Here is a 23,762-nt window from a genome sequence, read left to right on the forward strand (position 1 = left end):
TTAGCGCCGATATCGACAGAGACTCGATTATCTTACATCCCGTAGCCTTCAGCTCTTCACTTCTCTCAACGCTCTTCTCCATTCCATTCCATTCCAACTTCTAGTTGACTCAACAAGATATCGCACAGCTAGCATTCAGTCATGGGTTCCACGGCTGCATACGCGTTGCCAGAGTCCCACAAGGACGTGAGTTTCCCATGTCCAATTCAATCTCAACGCTCCATCAGCTGACCGCCACTCCAGCTTATGCATAAGTCCTTGGTGGAGACCGATTCAGAAATCGCTGCCATAATGGTTCGTCACTGCCCTTGCCCTACTACAGAATGTCATATAACGCGCCGTCTCTTAGAAGAAAGAGATTCAACGGCAACGCGAATCGATCGTTCTTATTGCCTCCGAAAACTTCACGTCCAGAGCCGTCTTCGATGCACTAGGCTCGCCCATGTGCAACAAGTACTCCGAAGGCTACCCAGGAGCAAGATATTATGGAGGCAATGAATTTATCGACCAAATTGAGTTAACTTGCCAAGCACGAGCACTGGAAGCTTTTGGCCTTGATGCCGAGAAGTGGGGCGTCAACGTGCAGACTTTGAGTGGTAGCCCCGCAAACCTGCAAGTATACCAGGCCATAATGAGACCGCACGAGAGACTGATGGGATTGGACTTACCGCATGGTGGACACTTGAGTCACGGTTACCAAACGCCGCAAAGGAAAATCTCGGCGATATCAACATACTTCGAAACCTTCCCCTACCGTGTCAATCTTGAGACTGGTATCATCGACTACGAGACGCTCGAAGAGAACGCACTCATGTACCGACCGAAGGTTCTAGTAGCCGGTACCTCCGCCTACTGCCGTCTGATTGATTACAAACGCATGCGTGAAATAGCGGATCTCTGCGGCGCCTACCTGGTTGTTGACATGGCACATATCTCTGGCTTGATATCCGCAGGTGTCATTCCCTCTCCCTTTGAATACGCCGACATTGTCACCACGACCACACACAAGTCACTTCGTGGCCCAAGAGGAGCGATGATATTCTATCGCAAGGGCGTAAGAAAGTCAGATCCCAAGACCGGTAAACAAATACTCTATGATCTCGAAGGTCCTATCAACTTTTCCGTCTTTCCTGGTCACCAAGGTGGACCCCACAATCACACCATCACAGCCCTAGCTGTTGCGCTCAAGCAGGCTCGGACTCCAGAATTCAAGCAGTACCAGCAAAATGTCATCAGCAACGCCAAGGCCCTGGAGATAGAGTTCAAGCGTCTAGGATACAAACTCGTCGCTGACGGCACAGACAGTCACATGGTTCTCCTTGACTTACGGGCGCACTCTCTTGACGGGGCGCGTGTCGAAGCTGTCCTTGAGCAGGTGAACATTGCATGCAACAAGAATGCGATTCCAGGGGACAAGTCAGCTCTCACACCATGTGGTCTTCGCGTCGGAGCCCCGGCAATGTCAACGCGCGGCATGGGCGAAGAGGACTTCAAGCGTATCGCTAACTACATTGTTACTTGCATAGGTATTGCTAAGGATGTGCAGAAGAGCTTACCAAAGGAGGCGAATCGACTGAAAGATTTCAAGGCCAAAGTTGCCGGAGGCGAGTTGCCACCAATGAAGGAGTTGAAGAAAGAGATTGCCAACTGGGCAGGCAGTTTCCCTCTGCCTGTTTAGAAATGTACCAATTGGAGTATGGCTTGCAAATCTTCCACAGATTTGTACGAAAAAAGTCTTGGCGTTTTCCCAAAATTGGAAGGCAAAGGCGGGAAATAGACGACATTAACGCCATGTGGATCACTGCTGCTTCAACGCATTGCATAGCGCTGCATTTCCCGTCACAGAGCTTAGATCTTAGATCTATCATTCAATCATTCAATCAATCACAACTCGTACCGGGTCCTTCACACTTTTCATGCGAGATTGATAGGCTTTCCGAGAAACTCGTCTTACATCTCACCTATCCTTAGGTGTAGCTTCAGACTACACAGCGTGGCGGCGATTCCACGCACGTTACTATCCTACCATCTCTACCCCCTCGGTATCTCCGCTGTCCCACAAATCTTGGGCAAATAAAAATGACCCAGTTCCCAATTAAGTCCATACCGGCAAGTTCTACACTCCCGGATTTGGGTGCGATCCCGAAGCAAGGGAATAGATCCATGTCCACTGGGCTGCATTGCATCATGTCTTGTATCGGAGCAATATTCGATGCGTCATGTGGCAAAGGACATGGTCCATTGTAATGTACTGAACACTTTTCTTCCGAGTTTATGCTTAACTTCTCAGCACCGAGCGTCTCCATTCTGGGGACCAGCATTCTATCCCTGATTTGCCACCCACCTTTCCTTCTTTAAATACATCACATCCATCATCAGTCCTTAGAGACAGTCCTCAAAGCCACACACCTTCAATCACTGCTCACGAGAAGTCATGATGATCTCCAAGCTACCTTTCGTCTTCTTCGCGCTCTCAGCCATCCAAGTCACTGCCTTCCCACATTTAAGTGTTAAAGGCGTTGAGGAGTTGACGGAACTCGCAAAAAGGTCCGGCGAATGCCCTCACCTAGCAAAACAAAATCAAGCAGCATGCCCTCATCTAGCCAAGAACAAGGATCTGAAGCGTCAGACTACTTTTGACCCCACCTCCCAGCATGTCTCCACTACTGGAGAGTATGCCTGGGTTGCCCCTGGAGCTGGAGATCAGCGAGGTCCTTGCCCCGGTCTCAATGCCTTGGCGAACCATGGGTATCTTCCGCACAACGGTGTTGCTGATATCCCCACTATCGTTTCTGCTGTGAACACTGGTAAGTCCATCTCATTCCGATGGATTGTTCGAGTTTGCATAGCAGTCTCCCCGTATCTGAACACTCCATTTCCTTGCGCCCTCTATCTACTTCCCGTATCGCCGTGTAGACAAAATTCTCTGGAACCGTACTGACGTCTACATAGCATACGGAATGGGTATCGACATCGGTACATTTCTTGCAGTATACGGCACCGCATTTGATGGCGACTCTATCTCAACGGACCCCGGTTTTTCCATCGGAGGACCGGCTACTAGCGAAGAAATCCTGGGAGTCGGTCTCCTCGGAACTCCATCTGGCTTGAGTGACTCTCACAACAATTACGAAGCAGATACCTCTCCAACACGTGGGGACTTGTATGTCGTGTAAGTGTCTCTCTTAAAATTCTTGGCACCACCATTGTACATATCGAAGCTTTTCAGGATTCTAATATCCTCTAGCGGAAACGACTACCTCCTCCAAGTCGACCGATTCCAAGAATACTACGATGCTCTCCCGGAAAACACGGCAAGCCTCACCCCAACATCTAGCTATCCAGATGCCCCCCATAGCTAACACGAACTAAGCCCGCCCCGGACCAATACGCAGCTCTCTTCCCCTTCCGCCAAGCACAATTCAACAACTCCGTCGCCACAAACCCCGACTTCTTCTTCCCCCAATTCGCCGGCGTATTCGTCTCCCCGGCCGGCTACGCCTTCCCGCCCCGCATGATGGCCAACCATTCAGCCGAGTATCCATCAGGCTATCTCGACAAGGCGAGCTTCATGACATTCTTCGCCGTCACTGGCGAAAGTGGAGCATTTGAATACACCCCGGGCTGGGAACGCATCCCGAACAATTTCTACCGCCGTCCTCTTAGCGATCCATATACTCTCCCTGAGTAAGGACCCCCCTCCCTCCCCCCCCATCATAAACCCCAATTTATCCAGCTATCTATTCATCCACCTTGCTACATCGTCTCCAAAGAACCCAACCTGACCCCCCCCCAACCAGCTTCATCCTCGACGTCCTCGCCTTCGGCCTCCTCGACCCGCGCCTCCTCTCCATCGGCGGCAACACCGGCACCCCAAACTCCTTCACCGGCCTCGACGTGTCCGACCTGACCGACGGCGTCTTCGACGGCGCCACCCTGGCCCAGGGCAACAACCTCGAATGCTTCATCTTGCAGCTCGTGCAGGCGGAAGCGCCGACGGCGGTCGCGGCGCTGTATGAGGATGTGACGGCGGCGCTGCAGCCGCTGGCGGAGAGCATCTCGGGGAATCTGGCGGGGCTCGGGTGTCCGCAGTTGGGGGCGGTGAATGCGGGGATGTATGATGTTTATCCGGGGTATGCGAAGGCGAAGGGGATCTGAAGGGGTGAGATGGGGAGTGGGTGGGTTTGAATTGCGGGCGAATTGTCTTTTCTGGAGTACACATCAGACTCAGGCTAAGGGGCAGGTAACATAGCATGTAATATCACTACATACTGGCGCCAAAGTTCAACACTTGTCAAGTAATACTTAAAGGTTACATACTATGTATGCTACGCTAAAGTGCAGCTGAAATGATAGCACTGAGCCAGATGTGACTCAAGAAGTTTTGCTTCGCCTTTGGCTCAAATCCCACCCCAAAATGACGAGATCATCTCTGTACTAGTACTGACACTGCTGTTCAGCATTGCCAGTGCTAGAGCATCAGCCACTCATCCCAAGAAGAGACGATACTTAAAACACCAATTCTTCCCTACACACACACACTCTCTCTCTCTCTCTGCCCGCCCCCCTGGACAGCAGAGCGCAGCAAGCCATCACCTCCAGAAGCTAATAAAGTCACCCAATCAGCAATGGAACGTACTGGGTTTTACTGTCGTCACAAGCGGCAAAAGTTTCGATATCAGACTTTCCAGAATAGCGAAATTGGATGCGCACGCCGTACCGGCGGCTCAGTGTTCGCGCACCATTTGGCGTGAAAACTACGAATGTGGGTCGTGTTCCATCTTCACACGTAGTATGTTGAAAGGGTAGATAGATTGGAGGGGTTATTGGTGCTCATATTCATGTTTCGTAGTTGAGGAGTCCAATACCGTCAATCGGCGAGGAGCAGGTGGTGTGAGGGCATAGTCGTCATCAGTATTCGACACGCCATTCCTCGGGCCGCTGCAATACGCAGTAGCCGTTCCGTATGTCCATAACCCATCCATCACGTCTCCATGGCCTCATCGTCAGCAATCCCCGCTTCGACTTCGCTCGCCGCTCCCTCCAATCTGTTTCTCGCAGCCTTCCTGATGCCCTCCTCCACGCCCCTCAACCGTCTGCTCTCTTCTTCCAGTTCCGCAATCACGTCTTCCTGCTCTTCGATGCCCATTCCTACACCCGGGAGTTCTCGTACTGCAACCCGCGCTTTCTGTATCTTGTTCGTAATGGACGAAGCGGCTGTTGCTAGGTCTTTGGGTGAGACGGGGGTGATTGTGTCTGGTGAAGGTGTGAGACCGTCGGCGGACGGCGGAAGGAGGAGGCGAGAGAGTAGGGAGTGAAGGGGTGGGAGGATGTCGAATAGTTGCGGCGGAGGAAGCGTGTTGGAAGGGGGTGGGGTGGTTGCTGTTGGCATGATGTGGAGCGTAAGGGTCTGTAGTGGTGCTGGTGGCGGTTTTGGAAGGTTTCAGCCTTTGGAGATACACACCGTTTTGTGTGCGATATCTGTGGAAGTAGATTTCGTACAATCAACGAGGAGCTCTTTGTGCTGTGTGATTTTTCTCTTTTTTTAAAAAATAAACGGCTTGATCATTGAGGAACACACTGTTCGGGATTGATGACCACATTAAATACCCTCTATATTCTCTTCCCTTCCAAACCCTCAAATCGTCACTTTCCTAGATAGCTTGCTTGGTGGATGGTTGGACATGAACCGAGACCGTGAGCGGACTATTAGCTAAAAGGAGTGACGTCCGGAAAATACCCCTCCGCGCCCCACTAAGGATTTCTTTTTTGTACCCAATACTCGTAACGTCTTTACTCCTTTCCCTGTACAATTGACTCTTGGAAATTACAATCTCTTGTCGGACTTGTCCAGATCTCGTTCACTAGCGGTAAAGATACCTCTGAGTTGCAGCTTTCGGGAGCTACGGAATCCTTCAACATGGTCAAGGTCGAGCAGAAAGCAGTACTGAGTACGATAGCAATCTCAACCCCCAATTGACGGTAGCTGACCTCTCCAGTCGTTATCGACGGCTGGGGCATTCCAAGTGAGACATCACCGAAAGATGGCGACGCAATTGCTGCCGCCAAAACCCCCGTCATGGACGAGTTCTCGAAGACAGGCTCGAAGATTACACAAGGCTACACTGAGCTTGAGGCATCATCACTAGCTGTTGGATTGCCGGAAGGCCTTATGGGCAATAGCGAAGTTGGACATTTGAACATTGGAGCAGGAAGAGTCGTCTGGCAGGATGTTGTCCGAATAGATCAGACGATCAAGAAGGGCGAATTGACAAAAGTCAAGACGCTCACGGACTGCTTTGAGCGGGCAAAAGACGGCAATGGAAGGTTACATCTGCTGGGTTTGGTCTCGGACGGAGGAGTTCACTCACACATTAAACATCTTTTCGAACTGTTGAAGGTCGCAAAGGAGCTGAAAGTACCTAAGGTATACATTCACATGTTTGGAGATGGGCGAGATACGGATCCCAAGTCTGGCGCTGGCTATCTGCAAGAGCTGATCGAAAAGACGAAAGAACTGGAAGTGGGCCAGATTGCGACGGTTGTTGGCCGCTACTACATTATGGACCGAGACAAGCGGTGGGATCGAGTGGAAGTAGGTATGGAGGGAGTCGTAACGGGCGAAGGACCAGACGTCACTCCTTCCACCGACCCCGTGGCAACGATTAAGGAGAAATACACCAAAGACGAAAACGACGAGTTCCTCAAACCCATTATCGTAGGCGGCAAAGAAGCCCGAATTCAAGACAACGACACCCTCTTCTTCTTCAACTATCGCTCCGACCGCGTCCGCGAAATCACCCAACTCCTCGGCGACATCGACCGCTCGCCCAAACCCGACTTTCCTTACCCAAAGAACATCAGCATAACAACAATGACCCAATATAAGACCGACTTCCCCTTCCCCATCGCCTTCCGCCCCCAACACATGGGTAATGTCCTCGCCGAATACCTTGGCTCCAAATCTATCAAACAATGCCATGTTGCCGAAACCGAGAAATACGCCCACGTCACCTTCTTCTTCAACGGCGGCGTCGAGAAACAATTCCCAGGAGAAGACCGAGACATGGTGCCCTCGCCCAAAGTAGCCACCTACGACAAAGATCCAAAAATGAGTGCCGCGGGTGTCGCCGACCAACTCTGCACCCGCATCAAAGAAGGCAAGTACGAATTCCTCATGAACAATTTCGCCCCACCGGACATGGTCGGGCACACCGGTGTCTACGAAGCCGCGATCAAAGGTGTCGAAGCTACCGATGCGGCCATCGGCCAAGTCTACGAGTGTTGCAAGAAGGAGGGGTATGTGTTGTTTATTACGGCAGATCATGGCAATGCCGAGGAGATGAAGACAGGAGAGGGCAAACCGAAGACGAGCCACACCACCAACAAGGTGCCGTTCATTATGGCGAATGCGCCGGAGGGGTGGAGCTTGAAGAAGACGGAGGGCGTGTTGGGAGATGTGGCGCCGACGCTGTTGGAAGTGATGGGATTGGAGAAGCCGGAGGAGATGGGAGGAAGTAGTTTGCTTGTTAAGTGATGAGATGCGATGAGGAATTCGGGATGGACATGAAATGATGAAGGTGATGGGAAATGATAGCTGCGTGTTGGGCATGAATATAGATAGCTCTATTGAGAGGCACACCGTCTTATAAGCAGACTTTGAATTGTTCGGGGTATCTATCTGCATGTGATTGTTCAGCATAGCTACAAGCTATACCCACCATCTTCCTCCACTTTTCCCCTTCACTCTCCCCCCAGCGACATCGTCCGGGTAGGACTATTTCTCTCTATTTCTTGATAGAAATATAAGTCATATTACAGCTAAAGCGTCGAATGCAAAAATGGTATCTTCCTTTTTCCCTGGAAATCATGCGCTGCCACTCTCCATCTTCCGTCTCCTTTTTTCCTCCTTCCTTTTCGCCCTCTCTTCTTTCGTCTTTTTGCGTTGCGACGTTTGGTTCGAATCCAGAGTAGGATTCTGAGACTCGTGCGCGGTTGGTGATTGGTTTTGAGTAGAGCCGTCTTTAGGCGTTATTATCTGAATCGAAGCGTCGCGCTGTGCATTTTCTATCTCTTGGATCATTTTGTTCTGGCTGTCAGCGACCTCGCGCTGAGACATATCTTCTGCAGAAATCAGCGATGCACCCCTAGTCGCCCTCTCCATCTCTTTTCGCCTCCGTCTTTCCTCTCTGCGCTTTGCTTTCTCTTCCTTTGACTCTTTTTGGGGTGAGATGTCGTTTATGCTTGTTTTGCCTTCTACAGCGTTCGCGATGGCCGGGGCGCCCTCTACTACTTCGCCTGGCTGAATTATTTCAGCTGCTTGTATCACGTCAAGGGGCAGAGCAGTTGCAGGCTTTGGGGGGAATTCTTGTTGCTCGAGTTTCTTCTTTTCTCTTCGTCTTCTTCGTTCGTCCTGCGTCTCCTTGCCATTGGGCAGTTTGCCATTGAATTTGACGCCATTGATTTCTGGTTGCGGGCTTTTAGTTGGACTCTCTGCTCCGTTTGACCCCTTATCTGGAGTGGCGTCGATTTCCATTGTGTCCTTTATGACTCCAGTAGTACTCTGGGGGCTTTGGTTTCGCTTCTTTGATTTCACAGCAGAGAACGTGCTGCTGCTACCGTCGTTAGATTCGGGACGCTTCCTCTTCTTTCCAGGCGAGCTTTCATTCAATGGAGCAGGGGTGCGGAACTCCGGCGCTTTCAGCATAGGCTCGAATGTAGATTCCATGTCGGAGTCATCAGAGACGCCAAATGGACGGTACCGTATTCTCAAGCCTTCTGGCTGTTGGCGTGGCGTCTTTCTGTAATATTCCGACGCTAATGCCGAGCGATCTTGATGGACTGTCGATCCGAGTGCATGACTTGGGAGGCTCACAAGTTGCTGCAAATGCAGTGTTTTAATGACAGTAGTCTTTGAGGGTCGGTAATCATTCGTCTGGGTGGAAGGCAAGAGCAACGCTCGGCTGCTGGCTTGTTCGGCGTCCGATTCTGGGATCAGCCCATACTTTGCGCCGTGGTACTCTAGTACAGAAGCACCGTTTCCGATGTTCTGTGTCGAGACTTCTTTGACTAAAGAGATCGGGACCGATTCTGGGGCGGTGATGTGCCATATCTGCTTTCCTTGTAAATTTGATGGTGCAAGTATCTCCGAGAGTTTGGACGCTGCATGAAGTGATATCGACGTAGACTCGAAGCCAGCAGGTGGCTCATAAATTGGTATGGGTTCCTGAGGTATGCTTTTTTGAACAGGACTTCTCTTTCTAGGACTCTGTATAGAGGTCTTGTCACTGCTTCCAGACTCACTTTCGCTACCGCTTTGGCTCACACTGCTACTATCTGCGCTGCTTCCTCCTGCCTCGCTCTTTGACTCATTTCCCGTAGCGCCCAATTCACGATCTTTCTTTTGATCCAATGGCTTGACACTAGTGAAGGCTTTGATGGAAGGCTTTGCAAAGACAGGGCGAGCCATGGCCGGTTTCGGCTTGGCTGTTGGGCTTCCATCTTGAGCTGCCAAAACCCTTTTCTTGGAAGACTTCTTCTCGTATTGACTACTGCTGTCGATCCCACTTCCACTACCGCTCGAGTCATCTTTCGCAGGACTCCGGCTTAGTGATTTCCGTTTCTTCGATGGCTTTGCTTGCGAGGTTGAGGGCTTTGGTGCGTCCGGCTTGGTAGAAGTTGACTTGGATTTGGTAGTCTTCGGGGCTGGTCTATTCACTCTTGCGGTCTTCGTATCTCCAGAGTCATCTGAGTCCACAACGAATTCAGAACTCAGTGAGGGTTTGGTTGCTGTTGGGGGCTTCGCTGCTTTTGATTTCGGCTTCTTTGCTGGCAACGAGAAAGACTGTTTTGGACCTGCCATATCGCTCGAGGCCTGCGAGCTCTATTGTTGTCGGTACAACATTGTTGACGTTCAGACCTAGAGGTGAAGTGGGTCGAAACTTTCTCGGATTCTCGTAGGGCTGTTATCGCGATAAGTCTTAGCGCGCCAAGCCTGCCGCGTACTTTAGCTCCCGTTGAGTGGCAATTAGCACCACCCTAGTTCCAGGGCCAGCAACGCCATGCCAAAATAGCAAAAACCACAACAACCGACACCAATATTCTTAACTTTACAACGGGTGGACTAGATACAAATCTATAGTATTAAAGTCCACTCTTCTCGAGTTTGCTCTAAAAACTTGTCACCAAAAGATTCCTCGTAATTTATACCATCGTTAGAGGTAATTATCTCGCACTGAATTACACACTCATTGAATTTGAATTTTGGCATGGCGAGGCAGCTAACGCTCCGAGAGCTCCAATATTCACCAGACAGATTTCTAGCCTCTGTTGTTCATCGGCCTACAACGTACAGACATAATTGGATTCGATCAGTCTACTCTTCACGGCCGTAGATGTGCTACCAACGAAAGTAGCATATTGAATACGAGAGAATTGCGTCCACACGTATTGGACCTGTAAAAGAACAGAATCAAGCTTCATTGCTGATATGCGTCTGTATTTCATAGTGCAGTTGCATGGGGATGAGGCTCGTGATGTTGAAAGATCTGATCCTGCGCCGTGCTAGGAAGAGCACCAGTTTGCAGTTATTCGGCACAGCCACAAATCCTACAGCGCACGTTTTATATCAAAAACTTAACTTTCTCGCTTATGGTTTCACCGGAAACACTCAGGCTCAATCCCGTGCTCTCACGAGGCCTGGATCGCGCGGTCATGCAGAAAGCGGGGATCGAAACACGGCATGAGACGGTCTTTGCCAAAAGGTGCCTCTGGGCTGGGACGCCGATGGTGAGGGTCAGGAGTGATGAGAAATCAATTCTATGGCAATGAGTCTTTTTGCTTTGCACCAAGAGGAATAGAGTAATCGGTGGGACGGGAGTGACTAGAAGGAGAAGGAGAGCATGGACAGGACATACTAGTGCGTAGCGAGGAGGAATTCAGAGTCTTCTTGTGACTGTGAGTTGATACTTACCTTGCCTTGAGGGCTATGCAATACATGCTTGCAAGGTACGCCATCAATCATGCAGAGATTGATCCACGAGACGAAGGTAAATCACGCACTAACAATACAAAGCCCAGGCCACTGATTTCCAGGCCCAACAAAATGAAAGTTCCCTACTTGCCTACATCACGCTCAACTATTCCGATAGCTTCTTTCCGCACCCTTGTCCCTATACCGTATCACGAAAATGCCGTGCTCCACAGTGTTCAACGAAAACTAGTCGCTTAAATATAATTCCTTCCTTTGGTGGCCAAGGACAAGCCGGACACTGCCATATCCTCACCCGATTCTCCTCCGCTATTTTCTCCTTCTCGGTAGTATCTTCGACATCTCGGTATCGGATTAGGTAGAGCTCTTCGCGAATTTGGGGAAGTCGACTGGGGGCGAAGGTGCGAGAGAAAGTGCGCCTATACAAGTATTAATACCAGACCTACAGCGATCGACCAAACGTATCGGACTTGGAAAGCCTAAGGGGGACCTCCTCTTTTGGTTGCGCGGCTGTCCGCTGTGACTGTGATCACGAAGGCCGCGATGGCGGTGGTCAGGAGGGAGGGGTAAGAGCTGCAGGTCATAAAGCCTAAACGTACCACCTACTGAGGGGCGCACTCTGCCTCAAGGCGTTGCAAATCAAAGGTGGGTGGCTCTTGGATATAACAACCTTGATGTCTTAATATGGTCTTTCCTGTCTCGCTCAAACCCAGTGCTTTCTTTTTTAAATTGCAATTTGACTCTGAACTCTTGTTGCGGCTAGTTTTGACGGTCGACGGAAGGGTTGATTGTGCAGTCAGCCTTGTATGGCGTACACGCAGGATGCATCCGGGTCTGCCTCGACTCCTGGAACATTCGCGCGTGAGATTAGGAAAGAAGGATTCGTTGAAATCTACATTGGACTCGAGAGACCGCAACTCGATGTTGTTGTCGTGCATGGCCTGTAAAGCCACCCTGTGAAGACCTGGACTTACAAATCGAATACAATATACCATGCAAGTGTGACATCCAAGAAATTTCTTGGCTTTCCTCGCAAGCCCAAACAAGACAGTGCCAGCGCCCCAGAACCCACATCTGGAGTGCAAAAAACAGGACGTTTCGAGAATGAAACGCACTGGCCAAGGGATATGCTACCAGGAAACCACCTCGACATGTGCCGATTCGAGGGTCTTGATGACGAGGGGTATCGCCAATTTAAGGGGGAACTCAAAAGACATATCACACGCCCGGGCGGAAACAAAGCGCAGGAGCGGGAAAGCATGTAACCAATGATTACCTAATTTGGAGATTCGAGCTCATGCTGATGGGCGAAATAAGGATGCATACAGCGCCTCTACATATCTGGCCTTCCATTTGTGCAGAGCAAATTGATCTGGCAGATGTTGGGACTTTGAAGTGGCTGTACGTTCAAGATGAACGTGGGCAAGACTTAAGGACAACCGAGATGCTTTTTGGATCCAAGGTAAGCCAGCTTCCGGTAAATCATATGTGATGAAACACCTTGTCACCAACCAGGAAAGAGGGAAGCTTCTCGCAAGTCGAATGATAGTGGGTCTTTAATTCACCAATTGGGGCGGGAAAATGGAAAGATCTTAGATCGGGATGTTACGTTACATGCTTTACCAATTACTCAGCCAAATTTCTGACTTGCTATCTTTTATTGTCACTTTTTGCTCGCTACTGAGAGAGTCGATCATGGCCTCCAAATTCACGTGGACTGTAACCAGACTGGAAGCAGCACTACTGAGATGCAAATTTCACCGAAGAGCAGGCTTTCGTAATTGCTTCTTTATCGACACCCTTGATGAACACGAAGGTGATCACAGAGAGATTGGGGTGTTTTTGAGGTGTTTTTGAGAAAGCTTGCGAATTCTGACCTTGATTCTTCCGACGCCTTGATAAAGGTTTGCGTGGTAAGTCGACCACTTAACCGACTTAGAGACCTCTTCGACGACTGTCCTGGCTTCAGAGTGCAAGACTGGACAGTTAGGGACATTAATCGAGTTATCTCAGAAAGATTCAAAAACCACCCCAGGATGCGTATCCTACTCAAACAAGAAGCACATGTCCAGGCTGTCAACCTTTTGAAAAAGAAAATTAACAAGAGGGCAGACGGCGTGTTTTTGTGGGTTAGACCAGTAGTCGACGGTTTCTCGAGAGGCCTCACCAAAGGCGAGTCAATTGAAGCGCTTGAGTCTCACCTTAGCGAACTTCCTGATGACTTAAACGATTTCCATCGACACATGCTTTCCAAGATCGACCGCCGATATTTCCGTGAAACTTCTATGATGTTAGAAGCTGTCCTGCGGGCTCGAAGTCCCTTCACCGTCTTACAGCTGGCACTGATCCTATACTCCAATGCCGCGACGTATCCAGAGACTATACCATTTACAAGTTAGTCGAGTACACATAATGCCGCTATAACGCTGACTCCTCGTCTAGATACCAGCATCGACTTGGGAAGACAAATTCGCGCTTACAGCGGCGGCATTCTGGAGCTGAAAAGCCGAAACCCCCTCCGGCTACGGGCCATCTCAGAACCACGCTCGTTAAGATCTAGCCTATCAAGTCGAAACAGCAAGTCGCATTCCGTTACAGATTCTATGGATGATTCGGTTAGTGTAACGAACTCATATTCCAGTATAAGTATCGGACAATGGACCGTTCTACCCTTGCATCAAATAGTTCAAGAATTCCTTCGGCGGCCCGAAAATCTGACCACCATCATCACAGCACAGATTTCTTCGAAAGAGAGGTGGGAACAGTGTGGATATGGACATTTATACGTTTTGAAAGCGTGCCAGACTTGGCTCAGGCTACCAAATACTCAGGATGCACAAATACGAATGTCCTCGGATGAAGATATCGTGATGGATGTCGCTTATCACAGTCTCTGGGTCGAACGAATGGCAGAAGGGAAGCGTCCTTACCCATGGTCTGAAATGCAGTCTAATCAAGTGTTGGACGGTATTGATGCCCATTTATGTGCCAACAAGCATTACAAAGACTGCTGGCCGTACCAGTGGGCAACTAATGTGCACTCTGTTTTGATCCGAAGCAATTGCGGTTCAACTTTGTTGCTTTTGCTGTTTTGTCCAACATGCCTCTCCTGGTTGGAAGAAGACTTAGGCAGGGTGCTGTGAATGTTAACAGGGATTACGGTCTGCCGCTGCTGTATTTCTCTGTGATCTGCTTTGATGGTGGCAATAGAAGGACACTCCGACCAGCCGTGACGAAGCTTTTGCTTGATCATGACGCAGATGCAAGGCAAACGTGTCCGAATCTTGAAGGATTCAAGAAAATGGATGTGCTCGCTTTTCTTGTCTATAATTGCAGGGAGTACAAAGGTGAGCTCGACGCTGATGACGTAGAGCAAGTTGTCGAAATGCTTGTGCAGAAAGCCGTAAATCCAAATGGCAAGCTGGGGAACAAGCTGCATTACAAATGGCAATGGGTCGAGCCTCGTTCGGAGGAGCCATTGCTTCTTGCGATTGCGGAGTTGCTTTGCCACGTTACAACTTGTTTCTCATCCTAAAAGCGTTGATCACACGCGGGGCCAATCCAAACGCTCGAGACCCGCAGGGGAATACGCTTCTTGCAATCCTTTTCACCCACGGCGTGGCTGTGCACATTGATGATTGGCTTTGGCTTCTGGACCATGGCGCCAAAACATCCGAGTCTATGGTTGGAAGATCATACAATGATCCTGGATGCGAACATGCCCTTCAAGATCCTGCGTGCAGGAAACTGCACTACTGCGATTGCAGGGCCAGAGATGCGGCCTGGGAGCGTAATCCATCCTGGAGTTATTGGAGCACAGCAGTTGGTCGTCTCGAGCGCCGGCTTCTGGGACCATGAAAGCTTTACACGGGCGGAAAGCCTTCATCAGTGTTTGACCATTCTGAAACCTCGCTCCAAGGTGATGGCTACGGAAGGCGTCGCGCTTGTATTATGCATGTTGACACAAGTCAATCATATTGGGCTTCAAGCCGCAATGCAATGCACTTCTTGAAATCTGTCTTCGCATAGCGTCACCGCCAATTTCCGATGAAGTGCTTGCTTTTCTGACACCGGACCAATGGTTAAGCCTCTCGGCGCAGTGGGCGTGGCCCTCATTCTGATCTATGGAGGCTAGTATACTTAACCTGGTTGCGCACTATCGAATCATTTACGATTCGGGTAAAAAATTCAAAGCTATCGGCGCGGGTGGAATTGAGGGTAAGTAAGACGTCAGTAATGACAAAAACCATGACCTCGATGTATCTAACCGTCACTGCCTCGATACCAGTTGCCACGGCGGCATTCTCATCGATTTTGAATCCGACATCAAACACACATACTGGGAACTCCATCCCAGCTTCAACTCCATTCGCATCTACCAGCCACTCAACTTTGGCTTAACAAACCCCATCCATCATATCCAGCAAATTTGCCTCCGCAAAGCCAGCCATTATATCACCTCGTGGCTGCGCTCAGAAGGTAACTTGTTACGATGTGCAAAAACAAAACGTTTTCATGCTACTGGCCCTCCGTGACGTTGATGGAGAAACATGGACGCCATAGATATACAACCTGGAACCCAGTCAGGATACGCACAGTGTGTCTTGATAAGGGCGGGGTGGTACCTATCATGATCTTGTATGCAAGCCCGATGGCGCAAAAACATGGCAGGCCCACGGCTTAGCCTTAGAGGAGGTGTATGAACATCGTTCTATCATGACTATGGTACCCACTGACATGTCAAACGATCTCAAAAACCCTGGTACCCTCCATATGAGCTTGTGTGTCCTGCTCTCCAACTCCCCCATGACCCAGAGCACGCCCGTCTGCAGCATGTCAGCGCGCGGCTCTCTGTTCTCGCATAACGCATCTCCAAGAAGAGGCTATGGGCGCATGTATATATTGCATCGCACGTAGACGAAGGTGAATGTATTGTCTGCTTCACCAAGGACTTGAGGAAACCTGGAAATTTCCCCATATGCGTCTTGGAACTGTATGCACTTATCCCAAATTTGTCTCCCAAACGAGCAAAGGTCCCCCAAGGTCAGGATGCCCAGCATCATCCATCTTCGTCGCTCTTCCAAATACTCTTGCTCATTTCAGTTGTCTCAGCTGTCTCACTACCGCCTATCCAGTTCCTCATTAGACAGCTCCCATTTCCTTTAAAAGCATTTACCATATTGTTTAACTCCTCAGCTCTCGGCGCACCCCTCGCCCAAACGTAACGGTGCAAGATTCGGATCCCCTTTGGATATTTAAAGCTGCCGCCAAAGTCATCGAAACCATTGATTGGAACGACTAACAAGTGAGCTGGTGGTAGTGACGCCCATGTAGGATGCTTAGCTGTGAGTATCTCTCATCTGCTAATGGTAAATACGTTCATCCATGTGGACGTATTTTCATGAGTATGGTCATAGTGGATGGAAAATGCATCGTTCAGATCTACCTCCTGCACCATTTGATGTAGCTCACGCGAGCTACACTGAGATTGGACAAGGCGCGCAGGCTGTGCATGATAGATGCGCGATCGGTAGACCGTTTAACGGCGGTATTGCGAGTAACATTGGTGAGTGCCAGCGTGAGCGGTGCAAAGAATGAGACTCGGGAGAAGACAGGGCCTCGTTACCGGGTCTATGTATGAATCCTGAGAACCAATTGTGCAGGAGGCGACGACTGTCTCGTGGTCGCACTATCCGCGACCTCTTACTCAAACGTAGAATTTTTCTCCCCTCGACGACCCTCCGACAATGCGGTCTTGTCTAAAAAATTTCCGGTGAAATGAAGACGACTCACGAAACGTAAGTCTTCGGGTATGGGCAGCAGGTCGATCTTCCACGGATCTGATCTCCTCTAAGCCTAAGACTTCACTCTCTTCTCCCAGTCTCTTCTCAAAACCAAGGTAAATGGTAAGAGCTGACAAGTAGATAGATGGGTAGACAATGGTCAGTGTGAGCGGCTTATATATACCTCTGATCACCAGAGAACGACCTCTGATTGCTTCTAGTGGTATCAGATTTGAGGACATTATGGCGTTCATGTATATTTGTATAGCTGCCGGGCAAGGGTGACACTGTGAAGGTAACGGTGAGTTTACTATCTGGGCGGAGATCAAAGAAGCTGATTTTGTAAAGGTGCCGCAGGCAAGATCGGAACAACGAATGTTAGAAAATTTGGTGCGAGGGACATAGGAGCGATAGGCTTCCGTTTGGAAGATGCTCCGGAGAGGCCTTGGGCTGAGTTTCTCCTCACCATCTTGATTAGATTCTCAGGGGATCTAAGGCGTTTAAAACAATCATTGAGATAAAAACCCTTGTGGCAGCGACTGGCCTTTGTTCGTTGCCGATTGGAAATAGATGCAGAAGCCGTGGTTCAAGTTTTCTCCAACCCTATGCCATCAAATAGCGATCCGTTTTGAAATCCAATCTGTTTCCTAGTATTATCTTCAGGGTGTTGTAGGATTGAACTCTTTCGCGCCAGTACTCATGACAGCACAGTTGACCATTCAAGTCGTCTCCCCCTCTTCTCCTTCTCCATGTACTAGACGTAACTTCAATCTCTTGATTCGGGTTTGCCATCCACACATCGAAACAGGGTAGTCCCATCCTGCGCTAGTGACACCTTAGTTAGGGCTGCTATCGATAAGTAAGAACTCTTGGCGCGATGCCAGTCATGACGATCTCGAAGCGACTCCACTTCGACAGAGCACAAGATCGAGCAAACTGAGCGATTGCCATGTTCTGAACGTTATTAAACCTGGATGCAGCTGATACTCACGCTCTCACGATCATTAGCTTTCTTAGAAAGCCAGGATGAAGTGTGCTAGGTTCGCTCCACGCACTGTTAACGAAGTCTGCAGAGCATCTCGAATAAGCGCTTTCCACGCATCATGTCCGTCGCAACGACGGCATTTTAGGAGCCAAGCGTCTCTCAACGAGAGTCTTCTTACTTACAAGCTCCTGATTCACGTCGTCCTCGGCGCCGGCGCTGGTACAGCTCTATACCACGGCTCCAGACACTTACACCTTACAGAACTCCACGCCGAAGCACCCCCTGCCCCCGTCGAAGTCAAGCTCGAAAAGCCCAAGAAGACCAAAGGGCTATCAAAAGAAGAGAATCGCGATACTATCAGTTCACAGCATCTCCAAGTGAAGAGGAGCTGGGAAAACCCCGGCGTGTACGCGTGGGGGCTGAATAGTGGGAAGGTAGCGGCGCCAGATTCAGACGAGGCACTGATAAAGCAGCCGAGGAGGATACTGTTCTTTGACGGGTTGTTGCTACGGGACATAAAGCTGGATAGGAATTTTGGTGTTGCTGTCACTGAAAAAGGGGATTTGCTACAATGGGGTACTGGGTTCTCGAAAGATATCAGGCAGCCTACGCATACATTGACTGGGAAAGGGTTGACGGCTGTGACGATCTCTAAGGATAGAATTATAGCATTGGCGTCGAATGGGAAGGTCTATTCTTTGCCTGTGTCGCAGGAGGATCAGGCCAAGGGCGCTAAACCTATGGAAAGTTCGTGGATGCCCTTTTGGAGCTCGCGAGCGAATGTCAGCTATCGTTTGTTACAGCCACAGAATATGGGATGGGGCGAGAAAGTCTCTTCGATCAGCTCTGGTCTCGAACACGTCCTTCTCCTTACCTCCAATGGCCGCCTTTTCAGTGCTGCTTCCAGCAGTGAAGAGTTCCCAGCGAGGGGTGAGATGGGTGTTCCAGGCTTATCCTGGACTACTCGACCGCCTGGCCCGTATGATCAACCACACGAAATCACCACTCTTCGCGGTTTCGAAATTACAGCTATCGCAACAGGGGACTTTCACTCTCTAGCACTAGACAAGGAGGGTCGCGCTTTTGCCTTTGGTGACAATAGCTCTGGACAACTCGGCTTTGATCCTAGCGGAGAGTCTCCATATATTGATGCTCCCTCTCTTTTGCCAATATCAAGACTTTATTCTGGTACCAACCTTTCACCTCGCGTGACTTCCGTCTCCGCTGGTGGTTCAAACTCGTTCTTCACAGTGGATGCGACTCGAGTTGCTCAACCTGGCGAAGCTTCCGCTGCCAAAGTTGGCCTTGGCCGCATCACGGCTGACACCTGGGCTAGCGGTCAAGGTATTCTCGGAACTCTTGGCACTGGCCGCTGGACGCACATCCAAGGCACGCCGACGAAGCTTAAGGCGCTCAGTGGTCTTTTTGAATTTGATGAAAGCAACAACACGGTCGTTCCCATTCGGCTGAAGCGTCTTTCCGTCGGCAGCACACATGCCAGCGCAACAATGGATAACGTGACGCATGTTAAAGCTGGTACTTCTTCGTCCACAAACTCTCGCAATGATACCAATTGGGGTGCTGATGTGCTTTGGTGGGGCGGAAACGAGAACTATCAGCTTGGAATGGGGAAGAGGAATAATATTGCTTTGCCAGGATATATGGCGCCTCTGGACGCTGCTGCGGAAAAGGCTGTGGGGAAGCGGAGGGAGGAACATCGCTTTCAAATCACCCCACGTCACAAGGTCGATGTCAATGGGCGCAAAGTGAGTATGGAGCAGAGAGTTGAGTGTGGGAGGATGGTGAGCGCTGTGTATTCTGGAGTTTAGGTCTAGCCTCATACAATAGAAAGTAAAGTACGGTACCTTACTCTAGAATCAAGTAAGGTAAGGTACTTTAGTAGTACTAAAATGCGCCAAGCTTTCGACATTAGCTACTAAGCTTAGCCTATCATGTCATGGCGTAACTAAACGAACTGACAGGACCGGCTCCGTCTTGGAAGTGAGGGATCAACAGGAGCTTGGAAGCAACAACTTCACTCGTTGGCATATTACTCCTTCTTTACACCCAATCCCTCTGTCCCAACCTCTTTTCTAGCTCCATTAAAAGGCCGCATATTAGAGGCTCTTTCTAAGTGATGCACGGCCCAATTGGTTGCTATTTCCGGTAGCAGTTCCAGTCGCATATCAGAGCCAACAGCATACTGCATCCCTCAACGCTCTCGCATATAAACTGCGAACTATCTCCTACCCGAGACTGTCTTCCGGGGCTCGCGCTTATCAATCCTTGCCAGAATCTTGTCAAATCTGGGGCTTCTGTCTCTTCCTCCCACTTGTACAAGTGCGACAACTGTTACACCCTCTCCCACGGCGTTGCGCCCGCTTTTTGGCCGGAGAGATTGACAGAGGTGCAATACGATGTCAAAAGCCTTTTCAATATCAGGCAGGATTAAGCTTGGGAACATTGGACAGGGGGCAAGTCTAGGAGACTGTGGTCACGAGGGATCACGATGGACCAAACCAATGTGGGCAATATGAACAATTACTATGAAAGGCAGTACTCGCAGGAGGATCTGCAGAGGCTGGCGGACCTGAGCAATCATGATGCGATGATGGGCATCATAGGTCCGAATGGAGTGGATGCCTCAGGCATGATGGGTGGCCATACATTGGACGACTTCATCAATCAGAATCAGAAGGAGATACAGCGGAGAAGCAGCTTTCACCAATCTAACACCTACACTTCCAACCGACCGATACCAGAGATGGATTCCAGAAGGTCATCGATGTTGGAATTCGGTCCTGGAAATAACAGCGACCTCGAAGGTTTCCAATTCGATCCAACTCCCGTTTCAACAAACTCTGGGATGCAGCGTCCCGGGAACATTGCTCAACGAAGACTCGACAGCCAAAGAGCGAGACGGCAGTTATCCAACGAGCATCTTGCACTCAATACAAGCTTCCACAGCATGGCTCCAAACTATACACCAATCTCATCATCCTCACCCTACGGCCATAATCTTGATTCTGCAGAGTCGCTCGGCTACGACATGTCCGGAAGCTACCTGTCTAACAACATGCTTATGGCAATGGATTTTTCCGGTTTGGACCACGGCACGAATGGCGATATAACCCCAAGGAATGCGTATACGGGCAACAATTTCACAACCGACATGTCCACTCCGCCTATGCAGCAGAATATGTCCTCTTCGATACCCGAGCAAATGCATGATCCTGGAGGAGGTAGTATGCTTGGTCTCGGTACTCAAGACGGGATGGCAAAGATGCCAAATATGCCAGTCTCAGATCAGATGCAAAATTTGCAAGTCAATCTTAGCCAACCCCAGATCTCTATGTCGAACACGAGCCCTCCGATGGAGATGTCAGGATCCCATGCTCTACCCGATCTCGATCCCCCTCAAAAGCCTCGGCCGACTCCTAACCTTGATATCACTACCAACAACGGGGTACCTTATCAGGGTCAAGGGAGTGCTTCACAACAGGTAATACCCCAATATCGTAACGCCTATTCATCCAGCGGTTTTGATATGCTTGGAGTCCTTATGAGAGTCGCTGCGAGGCCAAAACCACAGATCAACATAGGAGCGGTCGATATGTCATGTGCCTTCGTCGTATGCGACGTGACTCAGCACGACATACCGATTGTATATTGCTCCGATGTCTTTGAACGTTTGACCGCCTATACACGGCACGAGATATTGGGGAGAAATTGCCGTTTCCTCCAATCCCCGGACGGCAAAATTCAAACGGGCGTAAAGCGAAAGTATGTCGACGATCAATCCGTGTTTCGCATCAAGAACATGATCAATCAAAGGCAAGAAACGCAGATCAGTCTGATCAATTATCGGAAAGGAGGACAACCGTTTATGAATTTGCTTACTATGATACCGATAACATGGGACAGCGACGAAATCAAGTACTACGTTGGGTTTCAGGTTGACCTTGTTGAACAGCCGACATCCATAACAAACAAGAATCCTGGTAAGGGTATCCTTTCTCCATCCTTGAAGGTGAAGTTCACTGACGCTCGTCGAGATGGGTCATACAGCATTAACTATCAGCGCGGCTTGCTGCCACGATATGTCGTCCCCGATCATCCTGGCCATCAGAACTCTGAGCTTGGCCAGACTGTTGCTCGTGATGATGTTTCTACAGTTCTCAGTACTATTGGTTCTGGGGAATCTGAGTTATCAAAACGAATATGGGACAAGGTCCTGCTCGAGAACACTGACGATGTTGTGCACGTCCTGTCCCTGAAGGGGCTCTTCCTCTACCTGTCTCCGTCGAGTCGCAAAGTTCTCGAATATGATCCTAGCGAGCTTGTGGGCACAGCATTGTCTTCTGTCTGCCACCCAAGCGACATCGTCCCGGTTACGCGGGAACTCAAAGATACTTCGACTGGAGCTGCTGTCAACGTGGTCTTTAGGATTCGGCGAAAACACAGCGGCTATACCTGGTTTGAGAGTCATGGGTCACTTCATCTCGAGCAAGGGAAGGGCCGGAAGTGTATAATCATGGTAGGACGAGAACGCCCAGTGTACGCATTGGCAAGGGAGGACATCATGTCTGCTGGTGGCTTTGGCGAGAGTGAGCTGTGGACTAAGATGTCCACGTCAGGCATGTTCCTGTTCGTTTCATCTAATGTCCGCAGTCTTCTCGACCGTCAGCCCGAAGATCTCGTTGGAACCAGTTGTCAAGCACTCATGCGGGCAGAGTCGAAGCTGGAATTCGGCAAAATGCTAGAGGTTGCTCGCACAGGTGTTCGAGCAACTTTCAAGCATGACGTACAGAACAAGCGGGGCCAAACGCTGCAAGCTCGGACGACAATCTACCCGGGAGATGCATGCGAGGGCCAGAAGCCTACATTTTTAGTGGCACAAACGCGATTACTGAAGTTGCCACGCACTCTGAATAGACAAGCATCCAACATATCCCCAAAGACGGAACAAAAGTCCTCGAGTCCCGCATCGTCTGCCGGTGGCGCCTCCGGTGGCAATCAGACACCCAAATCGGCTCCTGGAAATGTGAAGCCGGATGGAGTGACCACGCAGGCAGGTGGAATGGGTCTCGTCATCGGTAACCAGCACGAAGCTCTCGCATCAGAGGATAACGTCTTCGATGAACTGAAGACTACAAGGAGTACCAGTTGGCAATTTGAACTCCGCCAGATGGAGAAGAGAAACAGGTTGCTTGCAGAAGAGCTACAGAGTCTGCTCTCTAGTAAGAAGAAGAGGAAAAGGCGAAATGGTGCGGGTAACATGCAGAAAAATTGCGCTAATTGTCATACGATGGTCACGCCTGAGTGGAGGCGAGGCCCGAGTGGTAATCGCGATCTGTGTAATAGTTGCGGGCTTAGATGGGCTAAAGAGGTATGTATCCAGTGTCCAGTTCATTCAGATACATTCCCTAAGTTTTCTAGAATGGCCGAGTCACACCACGTACATCGTCACAAAAAAGCGACAAGGATTCCGCCTCGCCTGCAGGAACCAACAGTCTCAATCTTCTCACCGCGGTCGAGCAGATGCCTGACAACAAATCAGTACCTGCGCCAGATCAGAGGTCACCCCAAGCCCTCAACGCTGATTCGCACAACGCGAAGATGGCGCGAATGGAAGCGTCTGCATCTCAGGGTTTCGGCGGAGGCATCCCACCAAAGATTGAGGAAGGTATAGAACCAGGCGAGAAACAGATGAGGCCGCCGCCGCCGATTTAGTGGGACAGCATTGCAGGATTCCGTGGAGGATTGTGATTGTTTTGCTTCGCTCACACAGTTCTAGACGGTCGGTGTAATGACGCTGTATGCATATCGATTGTGGTTGTTGAGGCTTCGGTTTGCTCGGTTAGGAGGATATACGTCGACGCACTACTTGATGACGGCCATGTCAAGCGTCTTCTGCATGGCGTTCGGTCGGGGTGATGTTTACCCGTTCACATGGGGTTGGGCACGGGCTTGCAGGTTATGGCCATCATGCGCTCTACGGAGA

General features: G+C 50.0%; 8 protein-coding genes across 8 annotated transcripts; 6 read left to right on the forward strand and 2 right to left on the reverse strand.

The window, feature by feature from the left end:
• Nucleotides 1-141: 141 nt before the first annotated feature.
• On the forward strand, nucleotides 142-1,678 carry HO173_006305 (uncharacterized protein; the record flags this gene model as incomplete). The annotated part of the gene is made up of 3 exons (XM_037308216.1): nucleotides 142-186; nucleotides 244-294; nucleotides 350-1,678. The coding sequence occupies 3 exons, from the start codon at nucleotides 142-144 to the stop codon at nucleotides 1,676-1,678; spliced, it is 1,425 nt and encodes a 474-aa protein (XP_037164990.1).
• A 756-nt stretch (nucleotides 1,679-2,434) lies between these two features.
• Nucleotides 2,435-4,158, forward strand: HO173_006306 (uncharacterized protein; the record flags this gene model as incomplete). The annotated part of the gene is made up of 5 exons (XM_037308217.1): nucleotides 2,435-2,807; nucleotides 2,953-3,172; nucleotides 3,248-3,314; nucleotides 3,374-3,687; nucleotides 3,801-4,158. 5 exons carry the CDS (start codon nucleotides 2,435-2,437, stop codon nucleotides 4,156-4,158), a joined length of 1,332 nt encoding a protein of 443 aa, XP_037164991.1.
• An 826-nt stretch (nucleotides 4,159-4,984) lies between these two features.
• Nucleotides 4,985-5,392, reverse strand: HO173_006307 (uncharacterized protein; the record flags this gene model as incomplete). Its single annotated transcript, XM_037308218.1, has 1 exon — nucleotides 4,985-5,392. One exon carries the CDS (start codon nucleotides 5,390-5,392, stop codon nucleotides 4,985-4,987), a length of 408 nt encoding a protein of 135 aa, XP_037164992.1.
• A 528-nt stretch (nucleotides 5,393-5,920) lies between these two features.
• Nucleotides 5,921-7,537, forward strand: HO173_006308 (uncharacterized protein; the record flags this gene model as incomplete). Its single annotated transcript, XM_037308219.1, has 2 exons — nucleotides 5,921-5,951; nucleotides 6,000-7,537. The coding sequence occupies 2 exons, from the start codon at nucleotides 5,921-5,923 to the stop codon at nucleotides 7,535-7,537; spliced, it is 1,569 nt and encodes a 522-aa protein (XP_037164993.1).
• A 330-nt stretch (nucleotides 7,538-7,867) lies between these two features.
• HO173_006309 (uncharacterized protein) lies at nucleotides 7,868-9,862 on the reverse strand (the record flags this gene model as incomplete). Its single annotated transcript, XM_037308220.1, has 1 exon — nucleotides 7,868-9,862. One exon carries the CDS (start codon nucleotides 9,860-9,862, stop codon nucleotides 7,868-7,870), a length of 1,995 nt encoding a protein of 664 aa, XP_037164994.1.
• Nucleotides 9,863-13,026: 3,164 nt separating this feature from the next.
• On the forward strand, nucleotides 13,027-13,389 carry HO173_006310 (uncharacterized protein; the record flags this gene model as incomplete). Its single annotated transcript, XM_037308221.1, has 1 exon — nucleotides 13,027-13,389. One exon carries the CDS (start codon nucleotides 13,027-13,029, stop codon nucleotides 13,387-13,389), a length of 363 nt encoding a protein of 120 aa, XP_037164995.1.
• Nucleotides 13,390-17,799: 4,410 nt separating this feature from the next.
• Nucleotides 17,800-19,587, forward strand: HO173_006311 (uncharacterized protein; the record flags this gene model as incomplete). Its single annotated transcript, XM_037308222.1, has 1 exon — nucleotides 17,800-19,587. The coding sequence occupies one exon, from the start codon at nucleotides 17,800-17,802 to the stop codon at nucleotides 19,585-19,587; it is 1,788 nt and encodes a 595-aa protein (XP_037164996.1).
• Nucleotides 19,588-20,267: 680 nt separating this feature from the next.
• Nucleotides 20,268-23,491, forward strand: HO173_006312 (uncharacterized protein; the record flags this gene model as incomplete). Its single annotated transcript, XM_037308223.1, has 3 exons — nucleotides 20,268-21,759; nucleotides 21,814-23,147; nucleotides 23,198-23,491. 3 exons carry the CDS (start codon nucleotides 20,268-20,270, stop codon nucleotides 23,489-23,491), a joined length of 3,120 nt encoding a protein of 1,039 aa, XP_037164997.1.
• Between the last annotated feature and the right edge of the window lie 271 nt (nucleotides 23,492-23,762).

The sequence above is a fragment of the Letharia columbiana genome (assembly GCF_014066305.1).
Source record: "Letharia columbiana isolate WasteWater2 chromosome Unknown Sc0000018_s1, whole genome shotgun sequence".
Lineage (NCBI taxonomy): Eukaryota > Fungi > Ascomycota > Lecanoromycetes > Lecanorales > Parmeliaceae > Letharia > Letharia columbiana.